The sequence below is a fragment of the Parasteatoda tepidariorum genome, chromosome 10 (genome assembly GCF_982258835.1).
Source record: "Parasteatoda tepidariorum strain Cologne lab strain chromosome 10, Ptep-v5.0, whole genome shotgun sequence".
NCBI lineage: Eukaryota > Metazoa > Arthropoda > Arachnida > Araneae > Theridiidae > Parasteatoda > Parasteatoda tepidariorum.
Genome location: NC_141764.1, coordinates 81,055,998 through 81,074,385, shown reverse-complemented (window position 1 = coordinate 81,074,385; position 18,388 = coordinate 81,055,998). Strand labels below are relative to the sequence as shown.

The 18,388-nt window shown below is 26.3% G+C and overlaps 2 protein-coding genes across 7 annotated transcripts; one reads left to right on the top strand and one right to left on the bottom strand.

Annotated features, from left to right (window-relative positions):
- Positions 1-357: 357 nt before the first annotated feature.
- LOC107456425 (sister chromatid cohesion protein DCC1) lies at positions 358-2,794 on the top strand. The gene has a single exon (XM_016074284.4). The coding sequence runs from the start codon at positions 506-508 to the stop codon at positions 1,664-1,666; it is 1,161 nt and encodes a 386-aa protein (XP_015929770.3). The 5' UTR covers positions 358-505; the 3' UTR covers positions 1,667-2,794.
- A 2,802-nt stretch (positions 2,795-5,596) lies between these two features.
- LOC122268241 (trans-1,2-dihydrobenzene-1,2-diol dehydrogenase) lies at positions 5,597-18,328 on the bottom strand. 6 transcript variants are annotated; one of them, XM_087153171.1, is made up of 9 exons: positions 18,244-18,292; positions 17,737-17,820; positions 15,087-15,179; positions 13,993-14,104; positions 13,749-13,912; positions 11,581-11,833; positions 9,253-9,377; positions 7,726-7,876; positions 5,597-5,977 (listed from the first exon to the last, which is right to left on the bottom strand). In XM_087153171.1, exons 3-9 carry the CDS (start codon positions 15,174-15,176, stop codon positions 5,874-5,876), a joined length of 999 nt encoding a protein of 332 aa, XP_087009297.1. In that variant the 5' UTR covers positions 15,177-15,179; positions 17,737-17,820; positions 18,244-18,292; the 3' UTR covers positions 5,597-5,873. The 6 variants fall into 6 exon arrangements, with proteins under 6 accessions (XP_087009297.1, XP_087009299.1, XP_087009303.1 ...); XM_087153173.1 differs by lacking the exon at positions 17,737-17,820 and having other exon boundaries at positions 18,244-18,328; XM_087153177.1 differs by lacking the exon at positions 17,737-17,820 and having other exon boundaries at positions 18,188-18,306.
- Positions 18,329-18,388: the final 60 nt, after the last annotated feature.

Sequence of the window (18,388 nt, the reverse complement as noted above, 5' to 3'; positions counted from 1 at the left end):
AAAAAAAAGAAATCGATCAGGTTTGAAACCGTTTTCACAGCAAAAAAATATATACATACGTAGAACCTGACTGCTGAAATATAATTGCTGAATTGCTATGAATGCTGAAATATGAACTACAAAAAGCTCGCCAATCAGGCTCTTGTTCTCTTTTCCGATTTTTCATATGCGATTTTTCTTCATGCAAATGAGACCTGATTGGTAAAATAAAAGCAAAAAACTCTCTAATCAAGATATTATTCGCATGCGAAAAAATTGCAAGCAGTGTGAACGGTCCCAAACACTTTCCACAGCATCTAGATTTTAGCTCATATGGATTTTGCTTTCCTTTAACAAAATTACTCATTTTTAATATGGCAACGCATGCTGGTTGAATTCCCGCTAAATGTGGATGTCTGTAAACAAAGTAATGGTTTCGTTCTACTTTGCTGGTTAAATAATGAACTAAGTATTACAAAAAGTGCTATTATTGTTTCTTTTTTTAACCAATTTTTTTCCTGAAATTATGGAAGTAGACCATGACTTGTCTTATGCAAAGCGAAAACTTAGCCAAGCTAGAATTGAAGATGGAGATGCATATCCTATATTTCAATCTCTAACCTTAAATGAAGGTCAAGATGACATATGTCTCCTCCAATTAAATAACGAATTGATGGCAGAATTAGAGGCAAAAAATTCTCTAATAATTAGAGGTGAACCCGATGAATCTGCTGTTCTTTGCACTAAATCACGTACGTATGAATTAAGAGAAGCTGAAACTTCTAATTCTTTGTTACTTGTACCAAATCTCTTAATGCCCGATCAATGTTCGAGTGGTGAGGAAAGAATTGCGCCGCAAGAAGTGTCTGGTATATTTCACAATTACTTCGAATTGCGTTCCATCAAGCCTAGTTTCAAAAAACTTCGAGCAGTTTTAGAGAGAAGTTCATACAAAGGGAAAGAATATGAAGACGATAGTATGACAGACGATAAACTAACTTTCGATCATTTACTTGATATTATTCAGTGCAGCGAGGAAGAGTTAATAGCAGAGTTAACGGAAATGCAAACATGCATTATTAATGGATTTGTTAGGGTGTTAGATTTTGATTATAAATTTAGTGTATTCAGTCAGATTTTGGAAGTTATAGAGTCACAGTCGCTACCCATAGATAAAATTCCAAAAGAGACTGTTTTATCGGCTTTGGAAGATTTAGAACCAAAGCAAATTCTAGACGATTGTTTTTCCTGGTTTACTGAAGAAACGGTCGATGAAGAAAACGGGCATAAGTTGTATTCACTGCGTGAATTACCGGTTTGTAGGATATATGCTGAGATTTTACTGAGATCATCTGGTAAATTTCACCTTGAAGATTTTCTGGAAAGTTGGCAGAGAAGTGTACCCGAAGGTATGACGTGCAATTTGGAACAGTTACGAGGAATCGCTTTGACTGACTTGTTGAATAGACCAGCTGTGATCTTTTATTTTCCTATGCACGATTTGCCTGAAAATGTGAGTGAAAGATTTGAACACTTGTTTAGAATTAAGGAAAAGTGGAGTTATGATGAAATCGTACCTTTTCTTGAGGATAGAGCATCTGCTGTAACAAATGTTAAAGCATTGTTGATAAAGTATACTCGGGAGTCTACTAAAAATGGCATAAAATATTATAGTTCAAAATGGTAAAATTAACCTTATACTGTAATGTTTTTTGTTTTTTTTTTAATTGTTTAATATAGGTGAATGATATGAAGGCTTGTTTAGAGAAAAGTAAAAATTGAGTGCTGTATGAAGATATGGCATCAACTACTACAAATGATGAGACATTGTTGCTAAAGTCTATTTCTAGTTCTACTAAAAATTGTAGCAAATACTTTGGTTCAACATGATGAAATTACTCGTATATTATAGTATATAATATTTACTTTTTATATTATTTAGCATGATACTTGTTTTAAAATAATAAATAATAGAATATTAATGTAAAATTTGTTCCTTATATTAAAGGCTATTCATTCATTAGCTATCACATGTTCAAGCATTGTTGATAAAGTACACTTGTGAGTGTATTAAATATTATGGTTAAAACTGATAAAATTATTTTTCTTATATATCTCTTTTATAATTGTTTAATGTTTTTATTTTTATAAGATATTTGATAGTCATAGACTCAGAATTGGTTAGACTATGTATCGACGATTATAAAATAAGAAATTCCTGTAGCATATGTAAATAGAAGGCGAAGGGTTATGGTCTTGGAAGGCTACATAAACCTGCACATCTTTCTGGGAAGCACCCTGACATTGTAAAGAACTGAGATCTTGGAACTATATATAATGAAATGGGGCTGTTGGTTCCCATATTCACTTTATTCATTATTTATTAAGTAATTTTTGTTTTTGTACGTTGGTAAATTATTATCCAAAACGACACGTGTGTACGAAGGACTCGTGGCTGAATATTTTGAAGCTACGAATATTTAGAGGATGGAGTGGCTACCAGATCTCTAGGCCGGTATCACATTAGAACATATCGAGAATTCTTTTCGAGATCAATAGCAGCTATCCACCTCTTATTATAAACCTTGCATGGCAAACAATTGCCCTATAGAAATAAGAATTATGATCCCTAGACTTTGGATTTATTGTATATAAACATTTGTAATCCTTGTAAAAAGCATAAAAGTTTGTTGTGAGTCCTGTTATGTTGTCAAAGAGGATCAAATCTAATATTAAACCAACCCTCCTTTCAATTTATTTTGTACAAATTATTTCTTATCTATTTGTAAAATTAAATAATTGATTTTTAATATGATCAGTGATTTCAAATTTTTATTATTGGTGAGGAAGTAATATTAAAACTCTTTTAGCATCCCAATAACAAAAACTGTCCAATATACAGAGAGGATCTTTTTAAATAAATAAATAATACCTTTCTTTAATAATACCGAAATAAATAATACGATTCAGATTTCTGAGCCCCAAAATATAGAGGGTAGTCGCAATTTGTAAAATGTGTTCCCCGTAGTTTCGTTGAGAGGTTCATTATTTTTTGCAAATTTCGCCATGCCTCAGCGGCATGTTTGTAATCCAATTAAAATATTTTTGCATTCAGTTATAAAATTTGTTTTGCCAAATATAATTCTATGCAAAAATTAGTTTTTAATACGTATAAATTTTTTATTAATTTATGTAATACGAATCGAAAATATTTTGAATTGTAAGGTCTATAATTTTTTACATCATTTAAAAGAATGTAATTTTGCATGGTAAAATACAAAATTTTAGCAAAAGCAGTCGAATAGTACCTGATAAATCAAATTTTAAAGAAGCCATATTTTTAAATTAAATTTCCCAGAAACTATTCAACCAATTTTGCTCATATTATGTAATTTGCCATGTAAAATTACATTCATTAAAATGATGCAACAAATTGTATACCTTACAGCTCAAAATTTTTTCGACCATTCTTAAATAAAATAATAATAGTTATTTACTAAAAGTTATTTTTCAATTGAAATTATTTTTGGATAAACGGAAATTATAATTGTGTGAAAATTTTTTCAATTCACTTAAAAAGTTTTTGGGATATGGCAAAAACAAAATTAATATTAAGGAATTCAAACTTTGGACCTCTATCCTGACCAAGCTATGGGGACCATATTTCCCAGATTGCGGCTACTCCATATATTTTGGGGGTCAGGAATCTGTTAACAAAAAAAAAAGGCATGTTTATTCAGAGAAAGTACATATTTCTGTCAGACTTCGTAACTTAAAATAACATCTGCACTAATTAATTAGCATATTTAAGGTCACCGGTTCAAACTAGTAAGATTGAGTCCTAGAACATTAATATATCAAAAGTAATTCAAGGCTGTCCTTTTTTTTATTTTGCGCACTTAACATTAATATTTTACTTGGCATTATAAATAATAGACACAAATTAATATTAACCTAGTTTTGCAAATTATTATAATTATTAGTTTAATATTTTTAAATAAATAGTAATTATTACCCATCGCTTTATTTGATTAATAACAATGTAGAAAGCTTTCAATAATGTTCTGAATATCAATATTAAATATGAAGTCGGGAACTTTTCCTTACATTTGAACAAGATCCAAAAAAATTTTGAAATGCATAAAAAAGCATTCAGATTATTAAATTAGTAAAAATTTTACTTAATACTGATAAAAATATGGAAATTAAACAGATGTAACATATTTGTTCTAGAAGTTGCCAAGAAATTCTTTTTAGCGAGGCTTGAAATAAATAGATAAGTGCTGCCATTCATCATATTATAAAAAATAAATGCAAAATTACTTAATAGTTTGTATGCACAAAATTACTTGTGTGGAGTCAAGAACTATCTCTAAAGGTCAACATTATGTTATGAAAAAAAAATTTAATTCATTAAAAAAAAAAAAATAATATGCTTTAGTTACTGCTCACTTTCAATCCAATCATTACGTTTTTTACTCAAATTTCCTTTTTTCTTTTAAATTTTGCTTATAGGATTGCATAGTTAGAAAACTGTGACAATATTTGGAAATTAAGTAGACTATAAGTAAAAAAAATTTTGAAAATTGCTGATAGTGAGTATAATTTGATTTGATTTATGACATAAATATTATTAGCCTCCATTTTTAACAGTAAAATAGCTCTTTGGGACAACTTTACAGTCCCTTAATTTCTCTAAAGAAACCAAGTTAACTTGACCCAAAGGGAATTAAGAACAATTGAGGTTGTAAATTTCAAATTTTTTTTCTTCATAAAAATGCCTGTTATTAATATTTAATTAAATTTAATTTATAAATTCTGTGAAAATTTAAACATACTGTGTGTTACAAAATTATAAGACCATCCTAAAAATCACTTATTTTTATGGTACACTGCATGATATGAATTGTTTTAAAATAGGGAAGCAACTGAAATAAGTCATATTTTCTCAAATAAATCAATAAGTGAAAAAAAAATTTAGTAAATTTCATACAACAAACAATTTTTTAAAATCTGTGTGTTACATAAGTATAAAACCATCTATTCCTTTTATTTCTTGTTATTCATCTTCTGTTAGTTTAACAAAAATGTGGTTTATAGCTATTTAATGCATTATTTCTGATTAAAAATTTTTATTTAATGAAACCAATATACAAAAAAAGAATTATATCTATCCTCAGGAGATAGTTACAAAAAAAATAAATATTTTTATCTCATTAAAACCATATTCATATGTAAAAAATAGTCTAAATGGAATAAGCTAAAAAAAAAAGGGGGGGGGTTAAACTGTTTCAAAAAATTAGTTTTTTTTTCTTCACTTAAATGTTTTGACTGATATTATTCTCTCCAGAACTGGATTAGTTCTGTTATTCATATACATTAACTGAAGATGGTCTTCGCATTCTTTAGCAATTTTTGTTTGTCTTTTGATATTTTTGGAGAGTTCTTTTCAAATCAAATGCAGACAGTGAAATATTATTTCAAACCCTAAACAAATAATAGCACTAGTCAGCATTTATAAAAAATTGGAGTGTACAAATCATTTTACTTTTAGTACATAAAAAAAAAAAAATATGTCTTGAATTATCTTTAAGTTAATTCAATCATAACAAACAAGTAACAAAATAATATTTATAATTTATTTGAACATTTATCAACAATGACAATTTTTTCATAATTTTTTGAGTAAACTTAGAAAATAATACGATATAAACAATGTATAAAAATATTTCACAATTCATGAGACTGAGTTATAAAAATAGCTTTAACAGTTAAACGTTTCAAGTATAAAACATACTTAATCTTTAGAGGAAAATATTAAAGCAAGATATATGAAATATATCTACATTTTTACAATATTAAATATAGCTCCAAACACTAAAGGTAAAATATATTTAATCTTCATCAAAATAAAAGCCAATTTGGTGACGGATTTCATCCATTAATTCTGCATGAGTTTCTGAATCTTTAAGAGGCAAAATAGAACTCTCCAGTTTTCCTAAAATTAAAATTACTTTTTGAAACCAAATAAATACAACATTTGAGTTTATCAATTGCTAATAAAAACAAAATAAATACAACATTTGAAGTATAATAAATTTTGTTAATATTCGGATAAATTAATCATTAAAAAGTATGTAATAATTATAGATCCAGATTTTTTGAAATCAAAATAAATATCATTATTCAAGAAGGATGATATGATTATTATTATCTTTAAAATTTAAAACATATTTGCAAAAGTGAGATATATTTTATTTTATAATCAGCGCTGAACAGTCAACCCAATTCTGAGTTTAGAACAAACAATGTTCAACTCCATAATCTTGTAATTTTGAGCCTAACTCAGAAGACAAAGGAACTCTTCTATCAAGCATTGGGAAAAGCATCTTGGAAGATTTGCGTTACACAGAGAGGAAAACATTAAAAACCTCCCATGGTTTGCTTAATGGCAAGAAGATACTGATTTATAATCCGTCTTCAGGATATTTAATGTCAGCACTGTGGTAAGAGCAAACCGGGAGCAGAATTTGTATCAACCAGCCGTTGCTGGGATTCAAACCTGGCTCCTCCTACTTTCATTAAAAACCTCTCATGGTTAGCCTAATGGCTAGGAGATACTAATTTATAATCCGTCTATCACTGAGGATATTTAATTTCAGCACTGTGGTCAGAGCAAGTCAGGAGCAGAATTTGTAACAGCCAGCCAAACTAGCCTAAAGGAAAATTTCCCATGAATCCAGGTCTATAGAAACTATAAGAATATATACTGATCCCAATATATTTACACCCTATTTTTTTATTATTTAAAAAAATATTACAGTAAACTACTAAACAATTTATAGACAATTTGTTTTTATTATAATAATTACCACAGTTAAATATGGCTTCTTGTAGGTTAAGCTTATAAAAGAACAAATTTTAAATAAATTCGAAGGTTCATAATTTTTTTTAGGAAAATAAAAATAGTTAAAAGTTTGTTTTAGTTTTATAGATAAAGACTATTATTAGAACAACTAAATTTTAGCCAATGTTAAAATAGATGGATGAAAATAATTTATGAAATATTATCTCACTTGCAGTAGATGTAAACTCATTAAACTATTTTATTGCCTAAAAGACACAATAAAGTAGTTTAATGAATTAAAAAACATAATGTAGACAAAGAATTTTTTTTTTGTAAATTTTGACAAGTTGCTAAAATTTTATTTAGTCAAATTTCCAATGCTCTATAAACATACTATTTTTCTGAAACAATAATTAACACTTTTCCCAAAGTTTAACAGTTTTCCCAAATTTAAATCGCTATCTAATTAAACCGAATAGCTTCTGAAGAAAAAAATCATTTTATTAATTATATACAAAAATGAGAACTATGTGTTAGTAAAATTATTAATGAATTATATATACTGTATTCATTTTAGTCCAGACACTGTATTAATTGAGTAGCATTAAAATACTACTTGTTTCTGTTGTGTAAAAATGCCTTCAATTAAGTGCAAAAATTCACACTATTATCTCAAAATTAAAAACTGTTTATGAATTTACTATATGAACTAATAATTTATCTAATCTATAAAAATTTATCTAAAAAATAAATAAATTACAAGATTTTTAAAATGCACTTCAAGCACATTTAGTCTCAAGTGGGCAAAATTAATTGAATTGTCAAGGGATAAAACTTATGCATTTACTAACATTAAAATGACTTGAACATATTTAAACAACCTAAAAACGTAACTATACCTTTCTGTAGGCATTCTCTAACTTCCATTGCTTCATATCTAAGACCAGAACTATTAGTGAAGTTAAAGGGTCGTATGGCATCAGGCAACGGGAACTCGTGAGTTTTTTCTGCTGTTTCAACAGCAGTCGGACACCAGAATGGATTTTTTACCTATTTAAGAAATCAATAATTAAAATTTGATTTATAATACATAAAATAAAAGGTTTAAATCAGGAATGGCCTACCTATGAGATGACAAAGTTTTAAAAATGGTATGCTAAGATTTATTGAAAAAATAATATGTTGTCCTCAGAAACTTCGTCAAAATGTGTAAAAACCCAATTCAAGCACTGCTAACGCAAACACATTGTATGCACATATATTTTAGATAAATACATATGTACATGAATTTAAGTTACATACATATGAACCTAAGTTGTGAGTAAATATATACAAAATATATCATTATACAAACTGTAATGTATAATATAATGATACATATAGTATAAAATCGTATTTACTAGTAATTGTATATTTTGATTACTTGTACCCACAACTACAGTAGTAATCAAAATTATGCGAAGTTGTAATCAAAATGAAAAGTAATTGATTACTGTTTGAGTAACTGTTACTAGTAATTGATTATTGGAATATCTTTGACATTTCTGCCTCATTCTGGTATCAATGTATTTTATCACGCAGTTCTAATTTATTTATCATGCAGTCTGTGTTATCTGTCAGCTTGAACTAAAAAGTTTATATTTAAACATGACTGAAATAATATTTTAAAATAAAAATCAGAAAAATATCTTTACAAAAAAATTTCATAATATAAATGATTTAGATAAAATTTTGATTTTTCCTTGAAAATTATTTTAAAGATGAAAAATTAATGACATTATGCAAATGACTGACTTGTTAATTTTCAAAAAAATTTTTTTTTCACTCCAAGTATTCTCTTAAGCAATTCTAAAGCTTTTTTTTTTTTTTTAATAATTAGATTTGTACAATTTCAAGCAGATCACACCAAAATTCAGGAGTATTTCATTCAAATCAGAAGAGTTCACAAATAAAATGAATAAATTTCTTTGTGATTAATTTCTATTATGACCAAATAATGTTAAAAAAATTATTAGTTACCGGGTATGCTGACAAAAAAAATTTTTTTTTTAATTTTAGAAAAGTAGTTTTCAAATGAATGTTTTCTAAGTTTAGATAAAATCTGGAAAAATTGTTTTAAGAACTCAATTGATAACATAAGATTTACAAATGTTATTTAAATTATAAGTAATTCATAAAGAATTTATCCATAAGACAATTCTTCTTTTTGTGTTGTAATTAAACTAGTAAAAGAAAACAATTTTGACACATAAAATCAATTTGTGTAAATCACAAGATTTCATCTGTAAATAAATTACTGTAAAAACAAAATCTTCTAAAACACAAATCATGACTCAATATTCACGTATGGTTAAGATATTTAAAAAAATGCTTATGAAATTCAACAAAATTTCAATGCTATAATTATGACAAAATATTTTTCTTACCTTAATGATTCCTTTAGTTCCAATTATGACAAGTTCATTATCGCAGGGTGCAAGAAGAGTTGAGGTAACATTTGCAGTGCGATTCTTAGTGTATAAGAGGCTTGTACTTTGTATTGCATCAACACCTGGAATTACCCATGAGATATTTATTACTAACATTTACTTTTTTATTATTGTAAAAGTTTAAAGGTTATAAACCACAACTAAACCAATAAAATATGTTAACTATTTTTTGGTATCTAAAATTTCAAAATAGCATCTGCATTTGCTCAAAACTTCATTTAATAAAAATACTAAAAGTACCATTAAATGAAAAAAAGGACCACTTTCAGTATCAGCGTAAGACTGCACTGATATGTAACAAATAAAAACTTTTTTTAATTTTCACCTTTAGTTCCAAAAAAAAAAACAATCATGTATATATATATAATAATAATATACATAATATAATAATCATTATAAAATAATCATTTTCATAATTTTAGTATTAAATATAATATATAACACAATTAGAAAAAAAAATTATTTAATAACAAAACGATGTTGTTAGGTTGGCATTTTGAAGAGCATTCACTTTAGTTCAGAAATATATGTGATATATTAGCCGTAGAAGTGGGAGAAAGTTTCAAGCAAATTAAGTAAAAATTTTATTTATTTAATCATTTCACAATAATGAGAGAAAACCAAATCAGAGAAAAACTGACGTGATTTCTTTTTTATATTAGGTATTTTTAAAGAAATATCTTGCAAGTTTTCCTTATAACTTGTTACAATGAAAAAAAATTATTTATTTAAATACGCTTTCACGATGAAGGTCACACGATTTTACACAAATTTTTAGAAAAAACATTGGAATTTTAAGCACCCTCAAACTCATGCGCATCGCAGTGACTAAATTTTTTAAGGTGAATAAAATTAAAATGAACAGTCCCAATAGCTCTCTAAATTTCATACATAAGGAAAAAAATTCTTTTGTCGTTGAATATTTACTAAAAGAGTGATTATATCTTTCTTATTCTCAACTTCGATGAATTTAAATTGATGATGATTCACAAAATTTTTTTATTTGTCAGAAATATTGTTAGGGTCTTGAAGATTTCTAATTATTGAGATGACCATATAACAACGTCCCCTTGCTAACGAACCCATGCTGAAACTAATTCATTTTCCTGTCTATTGGGGATTTAAACAAAATTCAGATATATTCTTACTCTGTGAGCACTCTGAGTAAATTCAAGCATTGTCAATACTTTTGCTTCTTCATTTGATTTTATGCTTTAATAGAATTCTTTTCCATCATCTTCTCTTATTGTGCTGCCACCTCCTTTAATTTTACTATCTTTGATTCTTCCCGACCACCACATAGCAACTCGTGAGTATCTTTAAATTAGCAAGTTCTAATTTTATGGGAGGATATTATCAGTGATTGATATAGGCAATTTTGTTTTAAACAAGGTGATTTGATTTTGGTAAGACATCAGGAAAATTATACAAGAAAAGTCTGGAAGAATTGTTGTTGAACGAAAAATATTTCTGTTGAATGACCTTGAAAATCAAAACTGAGAAATACTGCTGTGATCAAATATAAATCCTTATAAATAGATTGTATTAACTTTTTCATTGATTACAACATGCACAGAAAATATTTTATATTAATACACAAAATAATTGTGAAAACAAGAAAAATTCAAAAAATTTGAGAAATATTAATAAGTAACAAATCATAATAATTAGAATTGTTTATAATTCGAATTTTTTTTCCAATACATAAAGTTGCTGTATAGAATAAACAATATAAAATAAAATTTATTTTATTTAGTACTAAACTTTTATTTAGTGCTAAACATATTTTAAACAGAATTCTGTAAAAAAAAAATTTCTTCTCACTATTAGAAAAAAGACCTGTAAAATTAGTTCGCTTACATAATTATAAACAAAAGTGACCAACGATTTCGAAAAAAAAACCCAAACAAAGTTAAAAGAAAATAAGACTCCATTGTTTGTTGTATTTTGATTAGGAAACAAAGAAGTCACAAAATTTCATCAATTGCTGGCAAAGAAAACTATAAATGTTTTCTATTGCTTATCAGACCATTCCAACTGAATTGCTTCTGCAATTATTTGTAAATTTTATGCCCAGACTGAACCCTGACGTTAATGTGGATAGTAAGTTTAAATAAAATTGTAAACTAAGGGACTGTTTGTTTTTTTTATTTATTCTAAGTGTACACAAACTTTAAAAGAAATTATTCTTTGTGAGAAAGAATTATCTTCTTTCATAATTTACTTGTAATTTAAATTTTATCCTTCAAAATAACTTGGACTAACCTCCATCACTTAAATGACCAACTGTTGCAACTTTTGTGGGTTTATCACCACCGTAAATCATAGTAACGGCATTCAAAGTGTAAACACCAAGGTCAAGGACAGAGCCACCTCCCTGCTCCTTCTTCATTAACCTCGGTACTTCAAGAAGGTTCTGACCGAAGTTGACATTTATGTGCACGACATCCCCAATTTTACCACTTTTAATGAGATCCATGAAAAATTTGTAGGCTGGAAAAAATCTGCTCCATAATGCCTAAAAAAAGAATTAATAATTTTATAACACAATTTCGACTTGACTTAGAACAAATTACATAATTATTATTTCATTTAACCATAAAAAGAAAATACCAATTAAAATTTGCCCCATCATATAACTCTAAATAACTGTACAAAACTAAACATTTCACCTTTAGGTTCAAATGCTCTCATCAGTGCCATGACAAGGAATAAAGAGAAATCCTTTCATTCTGTGTCCCAGTACTAATCTTCATACTATTAATGCTACCAAAGTAGTAATATAGTAAACATCATGATTGCAATTTTTTTTAAAATTGTCTTTATTAAATGAGGGTGAGAGTACTAACTTTGCTTTTGAGAATGGGACCCTTTACAAAATTCAATTCTGCAGTTAACACCCCTACATTACAGCTTTAAGATACTTTTAATTATAACAGTTACTAATTTAAAGTAACAGAAACGTTTTGTTTACAGAAGAAAGTATGGAATAAACATGTATAAAAAATTTTAATTGTAAAAGAAATATTTTTTTAACATTATAGACAATATTCTTGCATTTTGTAGGTAGAAAATGCAGTAATTATTTCCTCTTCTGTATGTTGTAAATCATTACACAAATTAAAATTTGTAAATAAATTAAAAATCGTAAAAACCGTGCAGTAAATCCTGAATCACGGGAATAGAACTCTTTAAAAAAGAAATACTGAAATAAGTGTATGTAAAATATGATGTTCTTTAAAGAAAAAAAAATGAAAGAAAGAACATAATTTCTAGAAAGAACTATCTTTTAAACCTTTGTGATATCTGAATTTTTTATTTTATATTATTAATTTTGAGATTCCAGTCATTACTGAAGTCATTGAAGTTCAGTCATTACTAATTTTGTTTTAAAATCTAAATGAGAACAGAAAAGTCATGATTATTTCTTTCCTTTCTGATGCGCAAGAAAGACATCTTTGAAAAAAGAAAACATTTTTTGAAAAATTGCACATAAAGAAAAACCTAAATTTTTCCCTTCTCAAATTAAAAATATTTCTGCGAAAACTGAAATGTTCTGCGACTGTCGCCACAGTTCTGCCACAGGGAACAGACATAGTATTAAGAAACTTTTTGTGATTAAAACCATAAAAGAATGTAGAAACTGAAGATTTTTGAACATACTGAAAAAAAATATAAATAACAACGTCACCCACATCAAAAGTAAACAAAATAAGAAAATTAAAATATCAGAAGCATTCCCATACTTTTAATACCAAATGTTTATATGCATATGCAACTGCCTTTTGGCACTTAAATATCATTAATGAATTATAGCTCTATGGTCAAACTTTGTAAGGGAAGCCCATTTACAAAGATTCTGATCAAATCGATTCTAGCAAGACCAGCTGTCTGAAAGGTTTACTGAATTTTATTCCCATAAATGCAAACTCCCAACACTGAAAAAACATTTGATTTCTGAAACACAACATTTTAAAAGACACAACGTACTCAGCAGTCCAAATTTTTAGGGGCCAATGGTTAGTTGATGAGCAGAAATTTTGCACCCTAATTTAATATTCCATTCAGCTTTTAGTGCATTATTAAGTTTAATACTTTTTCCCTATTGTAGATATTCAAGTTTATAAAATCAAATGTTTTCAGAAAAAGAGGGGATTTTAATAGGCGATGGTCAGTATAATTTAGCTAGTGAAAATTGTTTAGCTAGTGAAAATATCTGCAGAACATTAGATATTATCAAAAATCTTGTTACAGAATAATAGACATGATTCTACTCCTGGGTCAATACAATATAAAAGATTTGTATGTTTCATGAGCTTGTATAGCAAAATGATATGCAATGTATATAACAACAGAGTGTACCCAAAAATTGGAAGACGATAAAAATTAATATTACAATAAAGTCAACTTAATATATTAATTATGGTTATTACTTCCATTAGAAATCGCTTCTGTTTCCTTGCAATTTCTACAAGTTTTTTTGTTTGCTTTGCATTCAAGGTCATGGGTTTCTCCATCAAAACGTGCTTTCCACTCTCAAGCATAAGTTTTCCAACAGCATAGTGATGTGAAGCGATAGTGCCAACATATACAACCTCTTCAATATAAAAATTATTGTTAGGGACTAAAAATGATATAAAATTAAAATAAGAAGTAATAGTAATAAATATATATCACCAATATCAGAATCTTTTGCGAGATCTTCATAGGATCCGTATGCTTTTGGAATGTCATGACTTGAGGCAAATTCTTTAGCAGAAGATAAATTTCTGGCAGCAACTGCAATAAACTAAGAATGGAGACTTTTTAAAAATGCATAAAAGTATTATATTATAACCAACGTTGAACAGCCGTAAAATGTAAAAATGCTGTATTTATTGTAAAAAGTGGGTACTGTTATAATAGTTCTCCAAATATCACACATAAAAAAAAATTGAAAGAATAATATTTTAGTCTTCAGGAACTTTGCCAAAATGTGTAAAAACCTGATATATGCACCACTGAATGCAGTTGTGTATTACACCTAATAACTCTCAAATATTACTTTCCTGACACTTCAGTACTTATATTTGTTCTAAAATATAAAAAAAAAGTACAAGTATATGTAAGAATTTTTTGGTATCAGACTTCTAATAGATGGCAAAGTAGTTTAAGATCCTCTAGGTTAGGTATATCATATTGAAAATAAATATCCTTATATAAATTTATATACAGTTTTCAGCAAATAAAATAAATAAAAACATATAGAAACAAGCCAGAAAAATACAAAAAAAAACAAGGGAAAAAAAAAATTTAAAGAGAGGAAGAAAAATTATTAATAAATAAAATATTTTTAAAAGTTTAAAAAGCTGGAAAACAATATAAGGAAAAGATATAAATTTGTTGTCAGCTCACACATAGCGGCAAAAAAAAGTGTTTTCTAATATTGTATTAATATTGCCAAAGTAAAAAAGATCAATACAATAGTTTAAGGAAGACTAAATACTTATGAAGAAAATAAATTTAAATAAAAATAAAACATATTAAGTAAAAAATACAACAATAAAAAACATATCAAGCAAAAAATAAAAATTCAATATATACATAATTCTTGGAATTTTAATTTTTTGCTTGATATGTTTTTATTTTGTATTTTTTACTATATTATATATATAAATATATTAATTAAAATTAAATAATTAGAAATAAAATTACATTCAAAATTTATCTTTGTTCTGACACAGAAATACAATCTCAATACTTGAAAAAGAAAACATTGTAAAATGACATACTTCATGATCTCCTTTAGGCATACTTTGCACAGCAGTTACAAAGTCATGGCTTATTTTACCAGCACTAACTACACCCCACTTGGTTGCCATAATCTTAAAAAAATATATATATATATTAAAACATTATTAGAATAATATTAGAATGCTTAAAATATATTTCTTTTTCATGACAGTAATTCTTTTATTAATGTCAATAGAGATAAAAAAAAAAATATATTATGCTGAATGAATTTTATATAAATATATATATATATATCAGGGTTGGGTTTTTGACGTCAAAAAGTGGTTTTTGACATGACAAGGGTATAATACTGGTTTAAACCGTCAAAAACGTCAAAAACTGAAGTTTGCCAAGAAAATATATAAACTTCAAAACTACCAACAGTTGCCATGCATTATATGGAAATTTAATTATACTATAGGTAATCAGCAGGTTTTAAAATATTTTTTTATTAAAATTAAGGTAAAATAACAGATTTAAAATCTCAGAAATTTATATTCAAATGCATGTGCAGAAAAATTTTGCACAAAAATTGTTTAAATATTTATATTTTGAAAAAAAAAATTTTTTTTTTGATATTTAAGAAAATTAAAAGTTTATTACCATGCATTTTTGACATATAAGGAACATTTAACTAATATTTATATTTATAAGGAACTTACAAGTTATGTTGTATAAATACTAACTTGATACAAGTGTATAAAAAATTGTTTTAATGTTAGACTGAATATCTTTATTATCCAGTATGTTAATTTGAATTTAAAAGTAGTTATATTTATGAATAATGATAAATATAATTCATATTGTTTATTATATTTATTTATAATTATTACACTTATCATTTTAAAACAATTTTCATCTCTTAATTTTTTTTTCTCCACTTTTATTAAGAATACAAATAATGTATATCTTGAAAGTAAGAAGTAATTATTCAACAGCTGAATATTTAGATATTCAACAAAACTATATAGTATTCAGCAAAATGAAATTCACAAGTATTTGGATAAACTAAATTTTCAGCATAGTAAATGAATAGGCTGAATATACTGTAAATCGACACTAACTACTCTGTGTATTTAACAGAAAGCACTTAAATTTGTATTGTCTTATGTTAACTATGAATTAAAAAAAAATTAAGATTTAAAATTCAGAATTACTGATTTTTCTGAAAAACTAACAACCAATCACAAAAGTCAAATGAAACAGAAGAACATAACAGTCACTGATCCATGAAATATGTAAACAAATTATTATGGAAATTTTTTAATTACCCTAATTAAATACATAATTTTAAAAATTGGAACATGCATCACACTACATAATCAAAATGAAAATGATGGAAGTAGAAATTTAATTCAAAATTCAATAGTCTAGTTCATTTGCTCCTCGCAGCATACGGTAGCACATAACTAGTTTTGAACATTTTTCCACCACCAAACAAAGTATGTTGAAAGCGGTTCACTAATCCCCCTCCCCCCAGTTTACTTTAGAAGAGCTAAAAATAGACAAAAATTCCCTGATTGTGAATGTATCAACCTGTTTAAAAGATTTTTCTGTAAAAGATGTCTAATGTACAAAACTGCTAATGTTTATCTTTAAAAATGTCTAATTTTTAGTATAATCTATATTATACACTAAATTTGGTTTTAAATAAATTTCTTAATAATATCACTGCAGATTTTCAATAACACATGAAAATGAAAACATAATATTACAGAAGATGTGAGCTTTCAAAAGTACAAGATTTTGGTTACTTTTCAAAATATAAGTGTTTCTTCAAAATTTTAAATTTATTTTTTCTAGAACATATTTAGAAACACTATCCTTTATAAAAAAAATATATAAATTTTATGTATTAATTAAATTTCACATATGAATATAGGTTTTTGACATTTTCAACAGTGAGGTTTTTGACGTGACGGTTTAAACCATGGTTTAAACTGTCAAAAACTGTCACATGTCAAAAACCTGCCAACCCTGATATATATATATATATATTCATTATTTCTTAGCGAATTACCTTCGTTATCAATGAAAAAAGACTTTAAAAATACTTTTTTTGAAAAAGATTCAGTTTGTTATAATTAATAGCTTTAAAGAAAACACAGTTGCTTCAATCAATAATTTTTTTTTAAAAATATCAATTTATTTAAATTACAATTTAAATAATGATTTATATCAAGTAATTTAAGTCATGCCAATCCTGGCAAAGACCCAATATATAATTGTATGACTGAATATAATAAAATAAGCTGTTTTTTGATTATCAATGTCAGAATATATATTTAGAAAAATATTCCTGAATGCACATTATGTATAATACAAAATATTTTATTAAAAAAATTCTTTTTTTCTTTTGTTTTTGTAATATTTACAGTTTTTCTCTTAATTCAGATTAAAAAAATATTAACAAGCAATTGAATGCAAATATACGCATTAATTTCTCGCACTTAATTACGATCAAACCTGTAATTTTTTAAATTTTTATTTTCAGAATAATTTGTATTACAAAATAATATCCCCCTTTTTTCATAACATATTATTTACAGTAAAATTTAAAAAGATCTGACGTTTATTTTTAAAATATTCTTTTTAATTATAAAGAGAAGGAAAATGAAAAGTTGTATGAAAAATTTTATGCATACTTACAAACGATTGTAATTTTTTAAATAGAAATAAAAAAAAATCTTTTAAATCAGCTAAATCTTAAACCCTCTGATGTTTCAAGAAGTTCTAGAAATAAAAAAGACAATTCATAAAGGACTTTACAAAAGATAATTTTTTTTTTATTATTTTGAAAGACATCAAAATGATATCTGATTGATAAAGAAATATCACAAGAAAGCTTTTTTTAATAAAAAAAATAATAAAATTAAATAGATCAGTCAACCCGAGTAAAGAATCGTTATCGTGTAATTAATTTTATTTTTCAGAAATGAGATAAGACTTTATCGATCTAAGTTCAAGGTAATTACATGATTGTTAAAAATATTATCAAAAGCAATTAAAATCTGCTAAATATACTTCAAGCTAAAAATACTATTTCAAGCGAAATACACTTCTTTATTATCACTACAAACATTAAAAAATAAATTTCAACCATGCAATGCAATTCCTAATATTACATTGAATATTATTAGTAAATGTTTAAATTACAATTAATTAGAATCTGATCAAATTTAAAGTTAGTAGATTGGTTTCTATTTATTTGAAAGTTTTAAGCTGCCTATTTCTGGACTACTAAAGACAATGCAAGATCTGATATTCCTTAAAAAAAAGAAGCATTAGTGACGTAAATCAC

Bases quoted from the DNA above. Each gene is read 5' to 3' on its own strand.
- LOC107456425 (XM_016074284.4), top strand. From the start codon at position 506: ATGGAAGTAGACCATGACTTGTCTTATGCAAAGCGAAAACTTAGCCAA.
- LOC122268241 (XM_087153177.1), bottom strand. The intron at 13,913-13,992 runs GTGATATATATT...TTTATATTGAAG, and splicing joins CGCAAAAGATTCTGATATTG to AGGTTGTATATGTTGGCACT. The intron at 7,877-9,252 runs GTAAGAAAAATA...TTTCTTAAATAG, and splicing joins GAACTAAAGGAATCATTAAG to GTAAAAAATCCATTCTGGTG.